The 22,805-nt window shown below is 36.5% G+C and overlaps 1 protein-coding gene across 1 annotated transcript in view; it reads right to left on the bottom strand.

Moving 5' to 3' along the window:
* ADAMTS6 (ADAM metallopeptidase with thrombospondin type 1 motif 6) overlaps positions 1-22,805 on the bottom strand; it is a 158,658-nt gene that overhangs the window by 26,979 nt on the left and 108,874 nt on the right. The window contains exons 15-20 of the mRNA XM_040580586.1: positions 17,102-17,204; positions 15,824-15,957; positions 13,934-14,057; positions 12,609-12,689; positions 7,635-7,798; positions 5,807-5,945 (exon numbers count right to left, since the gene is read on the bottom strand). Of these exons, the coding sequence (XP_040436520.1) occupies positions 5,807-5,945; positions 7,635-7,798; positions 12,609-12,689; positions 13,934-14,057; positions 15,824-15,957; positions 17,102-17,204 (745 nt within the window). The remainder of the gene's footprint in view (positions 1-5,806; positions 5,946-7,634; positions 7,799-12,608; positions 12,690-13,933; positions 14,058-15,823; positions 15,958-17,101; positions 17,205-22,805) is intronic.

Genomic DNA, 22,805 nt, shown 5'->3' with positions numbered 1-22,805 from the left:
AATCCATGCTAGGCGATATATTACCAAATTTTAAAATGTTCTGCAGCATCTTGCCACATAGTACGTAAACTTTATGTTACTGCAGTCTAATTACAGTGTTATTTAAAAATATCTCAGAAAAAAATGCAGATTCTGAGTTTAAGACAAGGAAAAGAAATGGAAAAACCTAGACATACAGTTTTTATCCAGACAACAGCTACAACTCGGTTAAGCCCTGTGGGCCTTGAAAAAAATCTTTTTAAATTATCAACTCTTCCCCAAATACATGGTCTCTCTTAAAATAATCTAAAAAGCACAGCTAAACAAGTTCATTTAAACTCTTGGGGGAATAATTACAAGCAGTTAGACAGAAACACCCTGCTTTCAAACCTACAGATTTATAGTTTATAATAAAAGACATAAAATGTCCTCATGACTGGTCAATGCAAGTCTAATAGAAAACAAAACTTCAGTGGTTTAGTGACCATAATCTCCAGAGAACTGAGATGTTTTGCAGATTTCAATTTACAAATAGTCTGCATGACTTTCAGCAGCCAAATTCTAAATTACATTTTATTCTTAAATTAGAATTTCAGGCATGTAAATGCTGTATCTATTTATAAAAGCAATCCCAAAAATTGTGGTTTGCGATTGCAACAGTTAATTATAAAGATGCCAGTACCAATATATTGTGAATCCTGCATCATTAAAACTAGTGCATGCTGGTTAACCCAGACATACTTTCTGAGCTCACTCATCAGATCACAAGATGTTCATCACAGAGCCAAACTTACATTTTCCTTGAAGAGAGCAAGTACGTTTTATTTGTCTAAAGACAGTTTCATAATTTGTCTGAAAGGCATGAAAGGAAAACATTGTAGGCACCACTCAATAAGAGTGATGAGCAGCAAAGAAAACTGGATGGCAATCAATTAACTTATAATATTATACTACCTGAATACTTCATAAAAACTCATTAATATCTAGGGCATTCAACTTATCTAGAGATGAACTCTAATAAAATGAATGAAATCAAAACCCCTGTTTAGTATACCTGGTAAATTCTAGATAATAAATGCTGTCATTTGTTGCTAGAATTTATTAAGCATGGAATATATGAAGCACAGAAGAAATTAAAAAAAAGGGGGGGCATATACTTTATTTTTAAATGTATTCGAAAATAAAAACACAGAGAAGGATTACTTTTTTTCCTTTGTGGCATTTTTTTGAACAATACCACCAGCAGTTCACTTCTTAATACTACTTATGAATCTGGACAGTCATACACTTGCCTTTGGAAAGCTACAAGGTAACATGTAGGAAAAGACAGGCATGCAAGTAAATAAACTACTATTCTGTGATCTACAAGTGATGTATATCATCCTTTCCCATTTTAGCACTTTATTCTTCTACTATTTGTATGTATCCTAGTTTTCCCTTTCTCAGACTTCCTCATTAAATAATAACCAGGTCCTTAAAGAAAATACTCATTTTTTTCTGAATTCCAGCAAATCGTTCATCCATCCAACCCTTCTGAATTCCCTGTGTTCTCTCCTCTCCCACTTTTCTCTGTATAGATGAACTTGCACTATACATGCTGGTATTTTCTGGCACTGTTCTACTGTAGTCTTGTCCAAGTCTGCCACCATCTATAAAGACCTATATGAGATAGTAACAAACTTCGCTTCTGAAAACTCAGGAGTAGAGCAGCTGGTGGTGAATATTCAGGAAAAAAGGGAATTAATATGAAGAATGTATGTAGCTAAGTTTTACATAATATTTCCAGAGAGGAAGAACTAGTTCAGATACTATAAAACTGTATTTTAAAGACAAGTTTTTCAATATAGAAATATAGGTCCTAGTGTACAAAAAAAAAAAAAAAAAAAGCTGTGATTCTGGTATTCCAAGTCTAAGAACAGATACCAAGAGATATTAGAAATTAATGGAATTATATTCTCATCTTACGTATGAGTACATGAATCCAGGAAAATAAAAAGAGTTGTCTATTACCAGGCAAGCCTTTTTAACTACCTGCTAAACCTGAAGAACCTATTTTTAGAAAAACTCCAGAAAGTATCAAAATAAATCTCAGACTTTGGAAACTTAATTTGCGTTCAGTTCACACGGAACATGATGCTCATTGTCAGAGACACCATGAAATACTTTTTTTCTTTTCTCCTTTAACATGAATGACACTAAATACAGTTTATAATCTCTCATGAAAGAAAGACTAACTTCCTTCTGTTTTTTTACATTCAATTTAAAAACATAACGTTGTTTCACAGACTTTATCTCCTAGACCACTCTGTGAAGGACACAGGGGGATAGGAGGCATAATGTCTGCTGAGCAAAGAGTCTGTTGATTTCAGGTGTCTGATTGAGTTTTCAGAATATTTTGTTTTACACACACTTCATGCAATGATGAAATTCATTGCACGCTTCAGAGGTCAGACACTCCAGAGAGGTACCCATATAATGATGAACTGATAATTAGCAAGTAGGACTCTTAATGTATGCTTTGAGTTTTCAGCATCACATGAGAACCACACAAGGGAGGTAGCAAATGGAATCCAGAGCTCTGGCACCACATTGAGCTGTTGTAAGCAGGAAACCCTCCTCCTCATTCTATTCTGCAAAACTGGCCCTAGAACAGAGGTCCTGCTTGAAAATTCAGAGCACTTCTCGCTGTTCCGATGTAACTCATCAGCACAGCAGAGATAATACAGAAATCCAGTGGAAGAGACAGCATATTACCATCTAATTAAAGATTGTAGGTTGCTCTTAGCTTGCTCTTAGCTTGCTCCTTGTCTCCTGACTGCCCTAGTTACCCTTCTCCAAGACAAGGCCCACAAGCTCTAGAAACAGCTGAATGCAGTGGATTCCTCTCAAAATACTATGAAGAAGAGAGTGCACAAAGATTGGACACTTCTGCAATACACAATAGTCCAAAAACAATTTAATCTTTGTACTGCCAAAATGCTGCTGTAGCCTAGCTCTGCTTCATGACATTCAACACATACCGTCAAAATTCACAATACAGAAACATCATTTTAGTGGGCTGTAATGCAGTTCTCACTTTTATATTTTAGATTCTTTGAATTAAAAAACATACATCAAGTAGTAACTATGTTTTAAAAGGCACAGACTTGGTCAAATGATATGCAATGCAGATACAGTCAGTCTGATTTAGAGAGAACTAGACTTTAGTGTGGAATGGACATGAACTAGCCTGTGACACAGCCTCAGCAAGTCCCTGCTCAACTGGTCCTTCTTTCACAGAACAGTCACAACGACAGAAAACAATTAAAGATTCCATAGTCATCCTTAATTCTGTCATTTCCTGGCTTATACATACTTGCAAATTTGATGTTCTTTTAAGACAGTATTTTAAGTGTTACCCAGACAAAAAGACATAACATTAAAATATAGATGCAGACATGTTCAGAGGTGGACAGAAGTTAAATGTGTGGATTAGAATTTAGATTTACCTATAGCTTTGACAAAAACCTGTGCCTTGATATAAAAGTATATCTGGCTCTATGTCATCTTAGCCTTCTTGGATCAAGACAGAATATCATATGATCAAACCTTGATCAGTCCACGTACAACAGCTGAGCTACACCTGCCAAGAGGCAGGAAAATGTTGATGCCTTTAACTTGTTCAGTCTGTCACAAAGACCCTATATAATATTTTTAACCTCATAAATAAAAATAACTTACATACTAATATTCCTCACACATGTCCTTTTTTACTTCCAGTGAGAAATTCTTTAACTGCTTAGTATTTTGTTATCCTTTGATGTAAGGCAAAATTTCTCTCCTAAAGATGCAGAGTTCCAAGTAAACAGAACTCCAGTAATGGACTTCATAACAAATTCTACAGAAATAAAAAAAGTCATGCAGTGGTTTCATTTCTAAGTTTTTTCAACATTTCATATTTCTATCAGCCAAATTTTCTATACAGTCTCTGTCTCTGCAACGTTTGTCTCCCTTTTCTTTCTTTCCTGACTCAGCTCCTTTTTACAATTGTGGCTTCTTTTGGCGTATGGTGAAAGATGTTTCATAAACTGGGAGGAACAGCAAGTACTCATACGAAGAAAGTATATACAGTTTTAACAAGAATTATAGTTACAAAGAAATATTTACTCCCTGAGTACAGAGCTCAGTGAAAATAACCGACCAAAGTATACCCTCATACTCAAGCTGAACGAAAGGAAAGTGCCTGGTTTAGCTACTATAAGCTACTGAAGAAAATCTTCCCCCCAAAAGTTCTAAATTAATAAATGTCTGCAATTTTCAGGGATTCACAAGTCTTCCCTTAAAAGTTAATTAATCAAGTCAAAATGTTTTCATCTAGGCAAACACTCATCCCTTCAGAGCCATTTGTTTTTTCCATGGCATATTGTGAATCTATGAAATGACAATGACCTGCATGACAGATCAGTGACTAAAATTTTGTCTCTACCCAAATCAATGGGAGTTCTCCCATGACTTCAAAAAGATCACTAACTCGTTGCCATCATAAAAATAGATTTTGGCAGTACTTTTAAGGTTCTGATACTTGGAACTGTATTTTGCTATGAGCTAGGCACTTCCCTTCTTCATACTACTTTAAAATATTCCTTTTCCTACCAGATTCACCATTACTGAAAAAGTAGTTAAAAAAGCAGTATGTCACCCAGGAATCCAACAGATGAACAATAAGAATAACAGAGCAAGTTGACACCTTACTCCATTTTGTTTCAAGACTTTCTCTAATTAGCAGCACAGAAAAGAATTTGTGCTGTCCTTTGTGTATTACATATGGCTAAGCAAACAGCAGCATTTAAACAGCTAACAACTAGTAACAGCCACAGCAGTTTCCAGCAGAAAAGAAAGATGAGTCATGACAGTTCTAAACATGAACACCTTCAGTAGCCAGAAAAAAAAGGACCAATATTTGGTCCAAAGGTTCTTAAAAAAATATGGTGTATTCCTCTTGCTATGGGCAGTGCACAGTGCAGTAGAAAACTGAAATTCTGAGATGGATTTAAAGCACTCTCCCCTATCTTCTGAAACAGACGTATGTTGGGCAGATGATGCAGTCTCCAGAGAAGAAAGATACTGTTCACACAGCACTGCTACTCACCAGTCCTTGCAGCAGCAATGGTGTTGGCTTTGAAGGAAGCCAACTGTCCTACTCTACCAGCCACAGGTAAAGAACTGCATTGGTGGCCACTAGAGGGAGGATTAGGAATACAGTAATTTGTGGGCAAAAGGCACCCATGATGCATCACACGGGTCAGCCTACAAATCCCCCACTGCTGCCAAAGGACAATTCTCAGATACTGCTGTGGGCTGGGAAGTAAAATCCAGTTGTTACCAGCTGCTACAGAGGAGCTACCAGTATGCATCCTAAACTTTGGCAGCTGAAGGATAGGAGGGCTGACTAGGATCATGTGAAGCATACCTACAAACCCACAAAGACACATCCCTTCATTTATAGCTGCCTTATTTGTCTTCTTGTTTTTAATCTCCTTACTCAAAAATTCTGATGTCCTTTACCAAGGAAGCTCCTGTAAAAGCAAACAAACCAACTTCAAGAGAATCTCAGAAGAAGCATCAGCAAAGACACACTGTGACAAGATACACTGTATCTAACAAAAACATCTCAACATATTAAATGTACTGGAAAACAACAAAATCTGTTGTGAGAAAATGAGTGTTTTCACTACAGTAAGGTTGAGGCATGTCTGAAAGAAATGTTTTCAGTTAGTTACCTAGATAATTACGTAAAGTGTATCTTGCAATTCAGTTTACCCTGTAGCTTGAATGCCCGGTGTCTTACCTCCAGCACAAGTGGCAGAACATTCTGACCAAGGCAGGTGATTCCATGCAAAGCCAACTTCATTGTCTCCACTGCCAGTGCGAGAGATGGGAACATTGAATTTATACCTTATACCCAAATTTTGTTCCTGTAGCAGAATCTGTAGTTGAAAACAACTGGTTATACCATTAAAACAGGCAAGCAGAGGGCAACTACAGTGACATTTAATCTAGGTATATGTTAAGTCCTGCGGAAGGGAAAAAAGTAATAAGGGAAGCCACAGTAGTTCTTTTAGGTATTCCCAAAAGAACTGGATTAACTTTTAAAACAAATACAAAAGAAAAGCATTGCTGTCTAAGGTGAGCTTTGTCTTCTTCTCCCCCTTAACACAACTTTATAACTTGTCAGTTCTTTATTCTTGACATAATTGTTCTAAAAAGCCAGTTTTCATAAAATTAATGTCTTAACGGGAATTAACTTGAGAACTGAATAATTATGCAAGGTCAAAGTTGGTTAAAGGCATTACTGTGCAAACATGCAACAGCCCTTCACGGAAATCTTGTGAGGAGCAACCCACACAACAAAACCTAGCTCTGCCATTATTTGCACTTTCAGTGACTATAATAACAGTAATAATAGTAACAGCAACAGACTTGCTGAGATCATTGTTTTCTCCTAATGCAACAGCCAATAGCATTAGCTTGGTGGAATCACACCTGTGCTTCCTTGAAAGGAGTAATCAAAACTCTTGCTGCAGCCACATCACTGCAGGTGATACAGACAGAAGTGCAACAATCACCATGAGTTTTTGTCTAACCTAAAGTGAACTGCACTTCCACACACCACCTGTCCAACACTACCCTTTTGAATCTGTATCAAACATTTTCTTTCTGTTGCTAATAATGTATATCACGTTAGATGCAGCGATCTGACACATCTATCTTCTGTGAAATTTTTCAAAGGCATATCTGCCCATCTCCATCAGAGAAAAGAGCAGAGAACTTTTCAGTAAAAAAGTCAGTGGCATGGGCTGAATGAGAAAAGGCACTATAATCATTGTGTATCTCATTCTATATGGATTATTTAGCTTATCCATACCTACAGAAAGAGAAAATAGGATTCAGGTGTTTGAAAATGCTGCCTAAAATGTGACTATCCACTCAACAATCATTCTATACAAAAAAAACTCCATCCGGCTCAAGCAATCCCTGGACTGCAAATCTGACAGCTGGCAGAATACACTGGGCAAGAATCACCTTGGTTTTATACTTCTCAACACAGTAGCACAACAGCAGGCTCACTATTGCTGCTCTCAGAGACAGGGTACCAGGATCCCGGCCTCACCTTCTATTATGTTCTCACATTTTGTGCAATCTGTTCAGAGCAATGTATGTCACAGCAACACAGTTTAACATGGGTCAGATCACCATACTCTTGTTGTGGTAAGAGTACACTTCACACTCAGGCTAGGCTTAAACCCACTGACAAGCACAGAACTGTCAGGAACTGTCATGCTGTATCTCAACACTTCCACATATCAGCAGTATGCAGAGGTACAATATATGTCCCACACACATTTTAAGCTACCGTTATGCTGAACAACACTTAACAGAGATGGGGCATTTCCTGTGGTATTTCCTGGTGCTCTTCTGACTTTATTTTTGCTCACCACAATGTTTGCCAGTTTTGAAAGGTAAAGCCGTATTAAAACATAAATGCAAAGTTGCAGCTAGGCAGGCTGTATGGTCTTTGAAAACACAACTTATTTTGATTTCATTCATGGCCTTTGCTTTTCTCAGAACATGAATACATATTTCAAATTTCAGAAATACATTAATTACAACTTTACCATGACTATGAGATTTTCTGAAGTAGGGCCCAGTGCTTCCAAAGACTCTGGTTCATCTGTTGGCCTCTTGTAATGGAAAGCTGTTCCAGCAACATCAAATTTCCTTGGCCAGTCAATAGTCCAGGCACCATTAATATAGTAGTCATCCTCTTCAGATTTTAAAGCTTAAAAAAAAATACAAGCCACCTAAAAATTGGAAGCAGCATTTATAATGGAGAAGCCATTGCAAATTAATCTACTAATCTGTTAGAAGTACATGAGCTTCAGCTCCATGACATGATTTTTTCAAGCAATGTAAAGTCTTTTCTTTATTGTCAAAATATCCCTTGTGCAGTTTGACCATATTCCTCTGCAATAATCTTCAATGTGCAGATACACTTTTCAGATTTCAACATGCAGATGCTATATGGAACAAAACAGAATGCCTCATGCAACTTGCAATATAACTTTAAATCAATATATAGATATATAAAATAAATATAACTTTAAAATTGAGACCATGTGCAATGGATGCTGTTCTACATAAGATATATGTAGGCCTTAAATGTATAATCAATTACCAACATAATTTTTAGATTAAGAAGTTGGGGCATAGGATAGGGTATCTCAGATAATGTGCTGACAAAAAAAAAAGAGAAGGAACATTGAGTCTGACATATGGTGCCAATCACTTCTTGCTTTGCTGCCTTAGTCCACTGGGGTTATATATGGATAGGTAGATAGCTTACATATAGGTGTTTTATATACATAAAATTTATACCTTATATATAGATACAAGATATATAGATATTTCTACTACAAACCCAAATGATAGCTACTTAATTTGACAAAATATTATATTATTCCTAATTTACAGCCTTAAACCATAAAAGCACTATAGATACATCAAATTTCTTAGCTAACCAACTAATTAGGCTGGGCAAGCAGATATTATTCAGGGATTTATATTGCTCAACTATATTAAAATACATTTCTAAATACAAAACTGACTTTGTGTTTTAAGGTGAATAGTTCTGTTAATTAGATACTGACTTCTTGACTTTAGGTGAAGATTACAGTTATTCAGCATTCATGTTTACTTTAAATAAAATATGTTCTTAAAGGGAAAATAATGGTTGGAAATACATGGTCAAACAGCCATGCCATTTTCAAGACAAATAATTGACTTTACTAGATAGGCAACAAACGTCACAATCATAAGGAATAAGATAATTTACCATCAAGTTTTATTCTCAACTTCATCTGTGTGGACAGATGGTTTACCTTAAACAGTTAGGGAAAATGTCTCGATGATGCTCGAATTTTCTAAAACTGATCAGACAGCATTCATATGAGCAGGAGACAGTTGGAGAGGTGGTATGGTTCTGCTGGTGACAACCATATTTGGCAGGTATTAGTAACCATTTCCATCAGCACCATAAGGCCTGAAAAGGAATGTCTTTCCAGAGCATACATCTTACTCCAGTGACTTCCCTGGATTTACTTTGGAAACACTCATGTAGAAGAAACTAGCTCTGACACATTCATTTACCTGGAATTCTCGAAGTAATTCCGATTCCTTATTGTCTATATAGGCTTTGTAGTACAAGAAGGAGATTTTTTAAAAAGTGAATGTAGGAGACCAAGACAAATTGCAAGCAGTACTGTACTAAAAGAAAGGAACAGTACTTCACTGTTTATCTATTTTGCATAGGTATATAAAATAACTATGTTACGGATGAACATCAGAATTTTGTTTTATCAATGGTCCTATTGCACATAGCCAAAACTTCTATCCGTCCTGCTTTTATAAAATCTAGCTTATTTAAAAGAAGTTTGTAGGGTCTTCCAAAGCTACCAACACATACTGAAGTCTCTCATACTGTGCCACTCAATCCCAAATGTTTTCTTGTCAGTATATCTAGTATCTACCAAGAGCAAATATTGAATTATTCTATTATTTGAGACACATAAACAACTACAAATGAGACACACAAATAAGCACAAGAGAATTAAACATCCTCATACATGTTTACATAATTAATAATTGTGAAATTATATGCTACCAATTGTATGTATTCTATATACGCTTAAACTAATGTATATCCAGAAGCAAAGCCGTTAATTTTTTACCTGTCAAAGAACGATGCATTTGCATTCTGTAAATAGATTTACCTAATTTCAGCTGTTACACATAGGTGAAAACCACACTGTTGTAAACAGCATTCCAATGATATAATTACATGACAACGATGACACAGTGGCATACTACTATTAGCATGTAAGACAGAAGGAACAAGTTAGTGTCCTCATCATGGGAACTTGACATTACAGGAAGCCCACAGAAAATTAGCACACAACACCCTGTTGTGTAAGGGGATTATAAGGGAAGATGTCACCCTGGATCAGGCCACTTACAGGAAGGTAAAAGCATTACTAAATACATGTTTTTTTCAGCAGCCTGGAAAACAGGCAGTTTTGGGTTTTTTTGCTGTTATTTTGAGTTATTTGCTGGACAGCTCAGTGCAAAATACTGAATTATTTATGCAGCTGCAAAAATGTGCTTTTACTTTCACAACACTAGGAGCAATAACTGGTGCAGAAATGACAGCCAGAGACAGGGGGACGGATGACAGGTGTTGACTGAGCTAACTGAATCACCAAATGTCTAATAGCAGCCTAAATTTGAGGACATGGCTTGTAAAAGAACTGGATCTTAGTTTAAGGAACCATGGGATGTTTGCTGCAAGTTAGTTTGAAAGCCTGCAAGCTGAAAAGAAGAAACTTTGAAGTCCATGTGACAGCTACCAAGGAAGAAGGTTCTGTTCTTCCATTTTTTTGTGTACTTCTGAAAGGAGAAACTGATTTCTTAGGCTGTGGTCACACATCTGGCAGCAGTGCATGCAAAACAAAACATAGTAATATGTGTAAATGAGCAGAATCAGCTCTCTAATCTCATTCACACTGTGGCCACACAAACAAAAGTCCTGGAAAACAAAGTGAACTCTATACAAAGACAGGGAAGGAGCTGTGAAGTTGATACTGCCACTAAAGAAACATCCATAATACCCTTGATGTATGTATTTTAACGTAATAAACTAACTTTTAACTATCACTCTGATTGTATGGTTCTTCTAAGGCAGCAGAAAAATTAGAAGCCTTGCTTTCCCAAGAAATTGGTAATCCTAAAGTAGTGATCTGATTCACACTCAGAGAACAAAGAATCCCATCACAAAATGAAAAGGACCCTGCAACTTAGAAAGATTAACTTTCATTAGGATCCAATGGCACCTGTGAAAGTTGGAAACAGAAGAAACCAGTGAAGGAGAGGAATCCCCCAATTGTGTAGTCAGGGCTGCTGTGGCATGAAGCAGAATAGCAAGGAGAGAGCCTGAAACTCAGAAAACTCCTCGAAATTGTGACAAGCACATTAAAAAGTGTTTATGTACCGCTTTACAGGTTTAGATCTCTGGCCAGATTAAATACCAATGAAGTTGTATTTTTTATTTAAGCCAAAAAATTACATTTTTCATTCATTTTATACAGATGGTGCCAATCTAAATGCTTTTCCAAATCACTTTCCTCTGCTTATGATACAGAGGAATAAAAAATTATTTGTAGTAGCTAAGAGTTATCTTATTTGTTCTGGTTTTCAGCTGCCCATGGAATAGTTCTTAGCAGAAAATGACAGCGATAGGATGCACTGTGTGCCTCTCTCCCACGACATCTGTTTGAAATGTCAGTATAGGATATATGGGCAACCTTACCCACAGTATATTTTGACATAGGGGAGAGACCATGGGAGTGTGATGCTGAAAAAATAGTAAGCACTCTACGCCCGGAGTACCAGTGTTGTTATTCCCACAGAATGGAAGGAGACTGATTAACTGCTGAACTACAAAAGGGTAGGGGCAGGCAGGATGAAGGTATCCAACAGTAAAAGGTACTTTTATTATCAATATAATCAGCTTAGGAATTAACGTATCCAGGACAGTTGCCCTTCTAACACACACTTACAGGCATCATATTCCTTTACAACATGTTAATGTTATATATATCAACTACATAGAGTACAGAATGACAAAAGTAGGCTTGTCATCCACTCTTTAGCCTAACAGGCAATAGCTTTTGGTTGTGTTATTCTGTTAGTTTGCTGTACAACTAATCAGCTCTGTAATCTACTTTTGACTAAAAAAATGGGTTTCTTGCACTACTGTGAACTGACTGCTATGCAAAATAGGGTACAGGGAATTCCAGAAATGCATGTTGTCTTGAGTTCAATGAAGCCAAACTTGTACATATCAGTATTAAAAAAACAGAAATCAAATTTAACACAGTCTTTAAAGAAAGGCATAATTATTTGGGAATTTGGATTTAATTTGGATTTAATTCTGTGGTTCACAACAGGCTCTCTGAATGACCTCAAATAAGCACCTAGTTTTTCTGCAACTCATTTTCCTTATCATTGAATAGGGATGGCATTTAGTCCCTACAACACAGCAACACAGAAATACTGTGGAATTATTACATTAAACCGTTTGAAGATAAGGAGACAGTATTCTTAGCATTTCAGGAACTATGGCTGTTGAATAATCATTCCAAGAACAAAATAAAGTTTTAAAACAGTATAAGCCCCCAAGATCAGAGACTTGAGACTTCCCAGATGGAAGATACTACCCCAAAGTGGGAGAGTACATCACTTGAATGTTCCTCATCCACTTCAGGTCAGGTCTGACACTGTAACTATAATGAAGTTGACTTGATTTTGCACTGAGTGGACAAGGAAGAATCACCATGTATTTCATTAGCTGCATTCAGAAGAATACATCCTAACCAACTGCTCGAACTGTCTGATCACAATCTAATATTAACAGCTAAAAATTTCCTCTGCTGCTTCTACTATGTGTATGGTTTGGCCAGACCAGAAAATGTACCTTCAAATCACAACATGATCTCTGACTTAGTAACAGTCTGTGATTTCAGCCATGGTCTTACCAATGTAATTCTTTGACACTGCCACTTCTCTTACTTCAATGTGCACAGAACCTCTTGGAATTTGAATCACTTCCATATAGCCTATAAAACAAAGGTAAATTTGTTTACGTTGACAAGTATTAGTCATGAAATTAAACATTAATAAGTTATTTACTAATAAAAGTTACTATGACAGATGGGATTCAAATGTACTTGAACATTTTATTTCACATGATACAGAGGAAAAGAATAAATTTCGTCCAAAGATTTGAAAGTGATAGCAAGAACTTAAAAAAAGGAATTCCTGACTATGTGCTAAGTGCTAATAGAGTCTTTTCAACAGTGTATCAAGGAAATTAACATATAAAATGACCTTAGGATTGATCATAGGATAATTCATGTTGGAGAAGACATTTGAAAGCCATTTAGTCAAACCTGCTACAAGCAGCATCAGCTAGGAGATCAGGTCAAGTTACTCAGCACTTTACCCTGCTGGGTAGTAAGAAACTCCAAAGAGAGAAACTGTACAAGCTTTCTGGGCAACCTGACCCTCTCCTGAACTGCCCTCCTTGGGAAAAAGTTTTTCCTTCCATTTGGTCAGCAGGTGTCTTGTTTCAGTTTATAGCCACTGTCCCTTCTCCCACCATGTAACTACTACTGTGAAGAGCCTGGCTCTATCTTCTCCATAACCTCCTCACAGGTATTGGAAGGCTGATACTAGATCCCCACAAACCACGCCTTCTCCAGGCTAAATAAGCCCAGTTCTCTCAGCCTTTTCTCACAGAGGGGCAAGTGCTCCAAACCCCAATAATCTTAGTGGCCCATCACTGAACTGAACTCACTCCAATGCATCAATCTTTCTTCTGTTTTTGGGAGCCCCAAACTGACAACACTAAGATTGCAATGCTAATATTACCTTTTTTGAGCTAGGCTTTAAACTAATTGCCCATATACATTTCCTGAGTTCTTAATAAGATAAACTTTAGAGACATTTCTGAATTCCTTCTATTTTAAAATTTCATGTATGACTAAATGTCAAATTCTGCCCCACACATTAAATTCACATACAACACTACCCTTACTATACCACTATAACTAAATAATAATTTTAAATCCCCACCCACTTCTTTAAGTGCATATGAGACCATGAAAACAAAGTATTCAGTAACGAAACGTTGTTTTATTTGACATCGAACCCACTAATACAGTAAAAGGAAACAATGAGGCAAAAGGAGTCAAAGTGAATGTCCAACAGCTATGCCATGCTGGAAATCAATGCAGCACTGTTATTTGCTAAGAAGTGATCTAAATGCATTGTGCAATAGAACGAACATATATATGCATACCTCCTCTGGGCAATGAATCATTGAAGAAACCTTCAATGGCTTCACATGTACTCCCATCTCCTCCGCAAACACGGCATCTATCTTCCTTAGCATCAGACCCCAAAATATTATCACAACCTACATGCTGAGAACAGATAAGAAAAAATATTTTAACAGGATGATGGCCTTGCACCACTATCTTAATAACTTTTTTGAAGTGTTTCTCTCAAGTTGGAGATATTCAGTTCTTTTTATCTACTGTTTTGATAGCTGTTACTGTAAGTGGGTTTTCACTTACCAGAGAAAGAAAAAAAAAAAAAGAACAATCCACATTCTGGGTTGTTACCAAATCTTGATTAGCAAGTACCTTCTATTTCTACTGTGACTTTCAGGAAGGGATCTCAATGTTTTACAAACAATTTAGTTAATACAGTTACCAATGAATGATTAGTGATATTTTTATTTAATATTACAACCATTAACTGTGTTACATCTATATTGCCTTGTCAAGATAAATATTTGCAGCGTGTTCCTTAAACATGTATGCAGTATAAATAATATTATCAGTCCTAAAGGCTTTTACAGCTTCATAGAACTTATACCCACATCCTCCAGGCAAAACTTGCAATTATTTTCACAAGTTTGAATGTAAAGTGTAAATTGACTACACTGTAAGAATGAATGCAGAATGAAACTTAGTGAAAGGCCATATTACATGCTGTATGTATTAAACAGGATTCAAAAGACTCTGGAAAAAAGAGGTGTCTATAACTGATCATTAAAAGTACCTTACAATTCTGATTATGTACTTCAGAAATCTATGTACAGTGAACAAAGATTAACTCCCTGTAACTTATTATAAACAGGTAATACATAGATCATAAGGGAAGTTAAAATACTTTAAGTAATTGACAAAGTAGTAGTATTTGAATTGTTTACAATTTTGAATCTGATCCACCAATATGTCAGAGACCCAAATTAATAACACAGCTTATTCTCAACTTGAGATTTAGTCTGACTATTAGTTTTAAAAGATTTCTCAAAACTACTAAAATCTTCTTATGTATAAACTACATCAGAACTCCCCAGATTTTTTTTTGGTTAGTTTGCCAATACATGGCAAATGCTTTTGATCTCATCACGTTATTCAATAAACATACATCTTTAGCCCTCAATTTAGCAAAGAACTTAAGCATTGGGTTAAGCTTTAGTTACGTTAGTGGTTTTTTAAAAAAATAGTTTTAAAAAAATTTTGTAGTCACCAGCACTGTTCAGATGCCTATACTTAAGTACATGATTAGTACTAAACTGAAGAAGCAGTGGGATGTACACAAAAAAATACAGCACAGACCTCCAATCCTATTTAAATTCATGTAATCCAGTTCTATAGAAATCTTACATAACCAGATTTTTAGTACATGGCAAATACTTGTGTCATTAGAACTACAGAACAATAGTGACAACTTTCTGTTTCAATTAAATTAACAGCAGAACTGTTTGCAACAGGATGAGCTAGTCAGAGAGAACCAGATTAGTTTGTTCACATTCACTGTTTTTCAGCCAGAGTGGTGTTCTAATTGGAATGACTGAACAGGCCTTGGAACATCTCAAGGATGCTGTTGATCTCCTGTTGCCCCTTTCATTGGTTCTCCAAGAGGAAACACACAAAGCAAGAAAAAAGACGACAAAATGAAGGATACTATGAATGCCTGTGAGAAGCTACTGCAATTCAAATGATTTGTCTAATTTATGCAATGTTTTTTATCCTTTTGTCTCATCTTACTCTTTCATTGAAAACTTGACCTGTAAACACTCCCATTTCATATAATAACAAACAGGTATCGTAATTAAATGCAGGAGACAGCAGACACAACAAAGTAATCCGTAAGTACTTCATAAAACATTTGTAACCTTGCATTCTCCATTGATACAGATATCCAGTGAATCAGCATTGCACTGAGTCCCATCTATTACCGCAGGAGCACGTTCAGTGTAAAAATTATAACCTTCAGCCAAGCAGTTTAATGCACATGGTTTAACCCCACCTGGACAACAAAAACGAACGAAAAAAAACCCAACAGAAATCTCGAAAAGTTAACAATTAGTTAAAAATATATATGCATACAGATCTGAAATTTATAATCTTATCTCATACCTGACACATATAAATTATACACTTTATTTAACTTCCCTTTATTGATTTCTCTACTTGACTCTTCTTTCTTGCAAAAAAGATTAATTCGCTTAGTAAGATACGGCAAGGTTGGCTGGCTCCATAACGATTCCATTATGTTATACAACCCTAATGATTATTGAACAATTTAAAACATTAGGGATACCACTTCATCATTCGAAAAACAAGAATAACAAGAAAATGTAATCCTGGAAGTATATCAGGGTAAATTTCAAACCCAAGATCAGACTTTTTCAGTTATGAATTTAGTCCTATTGAATTCCACTACAGATCAGACCATGTGACCACAATGATAATTTTTAGGCTTCTAATCTAAAAAACTGAGAGTAAAACTATTCAAGTCAATAAAATACAATACCACAAGGGAAAACACAGACTTATTCACTAGAGTTTACGACAGTAAAAAACAAAATAAAAAAAGGGCAACCTAAGAACTTTGAACAATGGCAGAAAATTAACTAAACTTGATTAAACTGTCTGAAAAAGAAACAGAAATTACAGTCCTTTTCCCTGCTGCAAAATACCCTTTTATTGCACAGTGCAATTATAAATAATTAATCTAGTGAAGTAGTCTTTAAATACTCTTATGAATGCTTTCACTTATTTCTCCTTTTCCTAGTATTCTGATGTTAACAAAGGAAAATTCATTGTGAGATTTTTTTATACTGTACTCATCACTGTAGCATGACAGGCACTTACAGATCACCTATGGAATTTCTAATTCTATTGCAACTGCAGGTGGAAAAGGGCTGCATATTTTAAAAGTGGAGTCACTATGATGCTTAGTCCCCTTCACAGTAAAACAAAACTCTTAACAGAATATAGAGATGGCTCTTCTGCAAGATTTTCAGAAACTGACAAAAGTACAAGCTTAGCAAACTTAGCTCATTAAATTTTAATCAAAACATTCTATTCAAAACATTACTCTCTATATAACATTTATATAATTTTGAAGACTTCACATATGATAACATTTATACAAAGCTAACCATTACCTCCAGTGTAGGGTTTCCAGTTATAATACTTTCCTCGGAAAGGCATATTGTCAAAATCTGCACACTGCTTTTCTCGAAAATCACGGGCCCCTGAAGGACATGGCTAAAAGAAGAAAGACAAAAAAATGTGACATTCTTCCAAATATTAATGTAAAAGAAAATGCATACATGCTTATATTGCAAACGTAATCATGCAAGAGACTAGCCAGTGGTTCCCTGCTTTGTCTTGTGGCTCTGATTCTGAAACTTGCTTTACTGTTTTACAGCTGAAGTGTCTATTTTGCAGTCAGGCTGGCATGGAGTAACTGAAGTAATTTAAACAAAATTAATTGTTATATAACAGTTTCCATAAAATCGGACAACCAGAATCACTTCAAGCTATGTTCCATAATCAACCCATCAGCCACTGCCTCATAAACACACATTAAAAACACCTGAAAAAATTAAAAATAAATTTACTAAGATTTGTATGCTCAGTTATACTGTACTAAGCAGCTGTACTGAAGACATGTTATTAAGGCATCAAGAAAAAAATCAAAACACTTTCCAGAGAGGTCTATCACCTTTGCTTACTTGCAGACTTGACAAAAGCATTGTTTTAAGGCTGAGAATGAGAACAGATACCATGTTTGGCTCTGATTTCTACCAGTCTCCAAGCATGAAGAAATAAAAACTGTTTTAATTTAAATTTTCATTACTTTGCATTGCAATTAAAAAACTGTAAAGTATCTTTTTTACTTGGAATAAGGGTAGATGTAAGTGAAATTAACCTCAGAAAGAATTTTTCATTTTTCATCAGTAGGTTCAAAATAATTATTACAACTAACCTTGAATACACCCAGAATTAAGACAGCACATTAAGCATTGTTATCAATGCTTAAGTACCTGTCAAAATTTCAAGCTGCATCAAAGTATTGGAAATACATATTAAAATAATTTTTACACTGAAAGAAAAGAATTTGACAGAAACCAGAGGTGTTAATAAACACTGCTATTTTATGAGGAACAGAAGAGTTCATTTTATGACAGTCTTACTGGTCTTCCTACGTATCTAAGCCAGTTAGCACTGTTCAGGAATCTGAAATGCATTCAAATAAAATGACCTCTATAAACACAGATGATAAAAATTTACTGCACAATGCAAATATTAACATAATAATTATGATTCTCAGTATAAATTAATCAAACTCTTATAACAGCCAGCCCACTGCAATATGATTCAGAAACTAGAAAATTTTTACCAGTTTTGAAGCTGTTGCAATACAAATTAAAATAATGAACATCAAACAGTATTTAAATTTTCTTTATAACTCACTCTATTATTATCTCTTTCTAATTAAAAATATATTTTTGAATGTAATAGATTTACTGGTGAAAAAAAAAGCACTGTAACTACTTGAACTCACCAATCCTTCAGGTAAAAGCGAGAATAAGAAATAATCAGACAAATAAAATAATGAAAATTTTTAGAAGTTTTTTAAATAGCAACACAAATTAAATTTGCCTCTTTGTGTCATATTCTCTAGGCAGCAGAAGGATCAGTCTTGAGTCACCTCAAAGCTTGAGTCTGAATCCTATACTGGTCACTACACCCTATTCTTCAGTCCCACTTGCTTAAAGTACTAATCTACATGGCTGGTATTTTACTGCACCAAGTTCCCCTCACAAGTTAATTAAATCACCCACCATGGGAAATCTTTTTTCTAAGTAGTTATACCAGGACAAAACAATAAAACACAAAGATTAGTAAAGAAGGATCAAGACTTCCATATTTATATTCTTAAAAAAATTACTTGCAATCTGATCTCTGAGATGTAGTCTTATTTATCTTGTTTGATGGTGATCTTGGATGCGTTTTGAAGCAGTAAGAACACTTCATAAATGATCTGAATAAAGGGGAAAAGTATACCCTGAAGAAGTTTGCTGATAACACAAAACAGAGAGGAGTGGTTGATAAGGCCAGAGGGTTGTGCTGCTGCCCAGAGGGACCTTGACAGGCTGGAAAAATGGGCCCGCAGGAATCTCATGGAAGTTCAACAAGGAGAAGCGCAAAGTCCTGCACCTGGGATCAACCCCATGCCCCAATACATGCTGGTGGCCAACCAGCTGGAAAGGAGCTTTCCAGAAAAGGCAAAGACACTGGGGGAGGTGGTCCTTCCCCTCTACCCAGCACTGCTGAGGTCACACCTGAAGTCCTGTGTTCAGTTCTGGGCTCCTCAGTACAAGAGAGACATGGCTATGCTGAAGACAGACCAACCAAGGGCCACGAAGGGCCTGGAGCAACTCTCATGTGAGGAAAGGCTGAGAGAGCTGGGGACTGTTCAAGTTCAGAAGGGGATCTCATCCATTTGTACTAACATTTGAAGGAAGGGTGTGAAGAGGATGGAACCAGACTCTCTCCAGTGGTGCCCAGTGATTCACCCAACGGAAAGGTGCACAAATGGAGACACAGGCTCCTACTGAACATCATGAAACATTTTTTTACTGTGAGGGTGACCAAGCGCTTGTGAGTTTGCCCAAAGAGGTGGTGGAATCTCCCTCTTCGAAGATATTCAAAAGCCATTTGGACATGATCCTGGGCAACCAGTTTAAAGGTTTGAGCAAGAGAAGCCCTACATGATGAGCTCTGGAGGTCCCCTTGCAAGCAAAGAAAAATCCTTCTTTTAACCTATTAAATACCAATTCAGTTTTTGTAACAACTTAAACTGCTAAAAACCCCAGTTTGTATCCTCTTTTCTTCTTGAACACAGTTCTAGCAGCCTGACAGAAAACCAACTACACAAAAGTATGCATAGTCTGTAATCTCACCGCTGACAACAAAAGCAGACAAAGCTGGGAATACCTGGGAGCAGCTAAAGGAACTGTGGAAGCAAAGCCCCTTTCACACAGCATTCCTGCTTTTTTGATATTTTTTCTGGTTTTGGTAGTCCTGCAGATTAAATCCTGGTTTCCTACACTGTAAGTTATGTTAAATAAATTTCACAAACTAATATATTCTATGATATCAAAGCTTTTACATAATGTGGTGTCTTTGGCTCTAAAAATGCAAATCCATCAATCCAGAGGCAGATTTGGTGATCTTTGCAATAAAGTAGGTTTCCATTTTAGTGGCTAAGTCCTCTCAGTGAATACCCTTATCTCAGGGTCTTGCTCTTTGACCAAATCATTAGTCTGAATCCAGCTTTCAGGTGGAATCAGTAAAGTTTTCAGGCAGTCCTTCTCAAGACTGCCGTTACCAAATGACAGCCTGAAACCTGAACATTCTGTGATCTGAAGCACAAAACGCAACTTAAAAATTTGTTGTTGTTGCCACATAATTTTCATACCTTGTTTACTATCTCATAAATACCTGAATGAAAGTAAAACTATGACCTCAAGTAATGCACTCAAAATCATGCTTGACAAATGTGACCATCTTCTACAATAAAGTAACCTGCTCAGTTGATATGGGGTGAGCTGTGGACATTGACTACCAAGACTTCTCCAACGCTTTTGATAGGTTTCCCACAGCCTTCTCCTACAGAAACTGAGGTGTTACCGTCTAGACAAGTGGTCTGCGTGGTGGATGGGCAGTTGGCTGACAGGCCACATGCACAGTGTGGTAAAAGGCTCTTTATAAAACTGTCAACCTGTCAAGTGGGGTGGCCAGGGATCGATATTGGGTCCAACAATGTTTAGTATCTTCCTAAGTGATCTGGATGATGAGGTCAAGCGTACCCTGAAGTCTGCTGATGATACCAAACTGAGTGGGGAGGTGGACACTTCAGAAGCGAGAGCCACCCTGCAGGAAGACCTTCACAGGCTGGAAGACATGAACCTAATGAAGTTCAACAAAGGCAAATGTAAGGTTTTGCACCTGGGAAAACATAATCTAGGAGTGCAGCACAAAGCTGACATCAACTCATCTGGGGAGCCGTTTTGTGGAAAGGGACCTAGGGGTCCTGGTACACAACAAGCTCAGTAAGAGCAAACAGTGTGCTGCTGCAGCAAAGAAAGCCAGCAGGATGCTGGGGTTGCATCAACAAGGGCATCACCAGCAGAGATAAGTAAGTCGTTATTGCATTCGGCACTTGTCAGGCCACACCTGGAATACTGAATTCAGTTTTGGTCCCTGCTACATAAGAAAAGATGCAGACAGGTTGGACAGGATCTAGAGAAGGGCCACAAAGCTGATCAAAGCACAGAGAAGCCTGCTGTAGGAGAAAAAGCTGGGAGAACTGGGCTCGTTCAGCCTTCAGAAGATATGGCTTAGGGGAGACCTTGTGACCAAGAAGATGGAGACTACCTCCTTACAAGGAGTCACATAGAAAAGACAAGAGGTAATGGGTACAAGTTACTCCTGGGGAGATTCCGATTGGGCACCAGAGGAAAAATTTTTACCATGAGAACAATCATTGCAATAATCTCCTTGGGGAAGTGATGGATTCCCTAAGATTGGACACTTTTAAGATTCAGCTGGAGAGGGTGCTAAGCCATCTTGTCTAGAACATGCTTTGGCCAAGAAAGATGGGCCCAGATGATCACTGAAGTCCCTTCCAACTTGGTGTCCTATAAGTCTGAAAACTATAGGTATAGAAATGCAAAACTATTACTGCAAGGTAAACTACAATATGCATTTACAAAATGTCAGCTTTTTGCACTGTATCTTTGTGTATTTACTCTCTTCCCAAGGTAAATGTGCAGTAACTGCTTCTCTTTACTGGGTAATCTATTTCTCTTTTTTCATGCAGTTATAGTACATGGATAATTCTTGCCAAGCAACAGGCTGCTTGTGTTTCCAAATGCTCTTTTAAAAGACTGCAAATCATGAGGTAGGAATCTAACAAATGTACAAGAATTTAAAATCATGCCTAAAGGTCCTGAGAAGAAAATAATGAAATAATTAAATTTGAGTGAAAAAAAAGCATTGACTTAAATGAAAACAAAAAAATTTAAGACTGAAGCAAAAATAAATTGTCTAAAGAGTGTTAACGAATCATTGAACCAACATTGACATGATACCAAACATCTTATCTCACAGAAATCTGTTTTATCTTGGAGCTTAAAGTCAGGCAGACTTCAGTAATTGAACTCACTGTGTCTCCTATTAACAAAGGGCTATGCTACACCTCACAGAAGATGAGAAACATGGCCAGAAGGGTGACAGTTAAAACTCGGACTGTTCAAAGATACAGCTCCACACATGAATGCATGTTAGAAAAAATAGTCTTGAAAATATTAGAATTACAAAAGCAACGAACAATACCTATGAATGTACGCACAGTGGAAGGAACCAACAAAAAACATTTGCCTACATTCTACTAAGAGAAAAGTCTGAAGAACAAGATTCTTTAAATGGTATGTATACACTCATGCTTTTATGTAGATAAACCATTCACAGAACTTGTAAGCAAAATATGTTTTTTACTGTATGTAAAAAATTAGGAGGCTTTTACAGTTTTAGATTTGTATTAAATCATGCATCACATCCTACACATTTTAAATCAGATGAGTTACTTTAACTGAGTAATTATGTGTCTAGCAATTCTATTAGCATTTTGTATTTTTTTTTTTAAATTAAACATATTTTTGTTGGAAAAATACTTATATTTTTGTTAGAGATAGTGTGGGTTGTGGTAGAAAATAAGTTTCTGATGACTGTGTTCTTTCTACAATCCCTTTTGTTTCCAGAACTCATTAGGTAATGTTCTTTTCTGCTGATCTC

This window comes from Falco naumanni, chromosome Z (assembly GCF_017639655.2).
Source record: "Falco naumanni isolate bFalNau1 chromosome Z, bFalNau1.pat, whole genome shotgun sequence".
Taxonomy (NCBI): Eukaryota; Metazoa; Chordata; class Aves; order Falconiformes; family Falconidae; genus Falco; species Falco naumanni.
The sequence above is the reverse complement of the archived record's forward strand: the minus strand, read 5'-3'. Positions and strand labels throughout refer to the sequence as shown.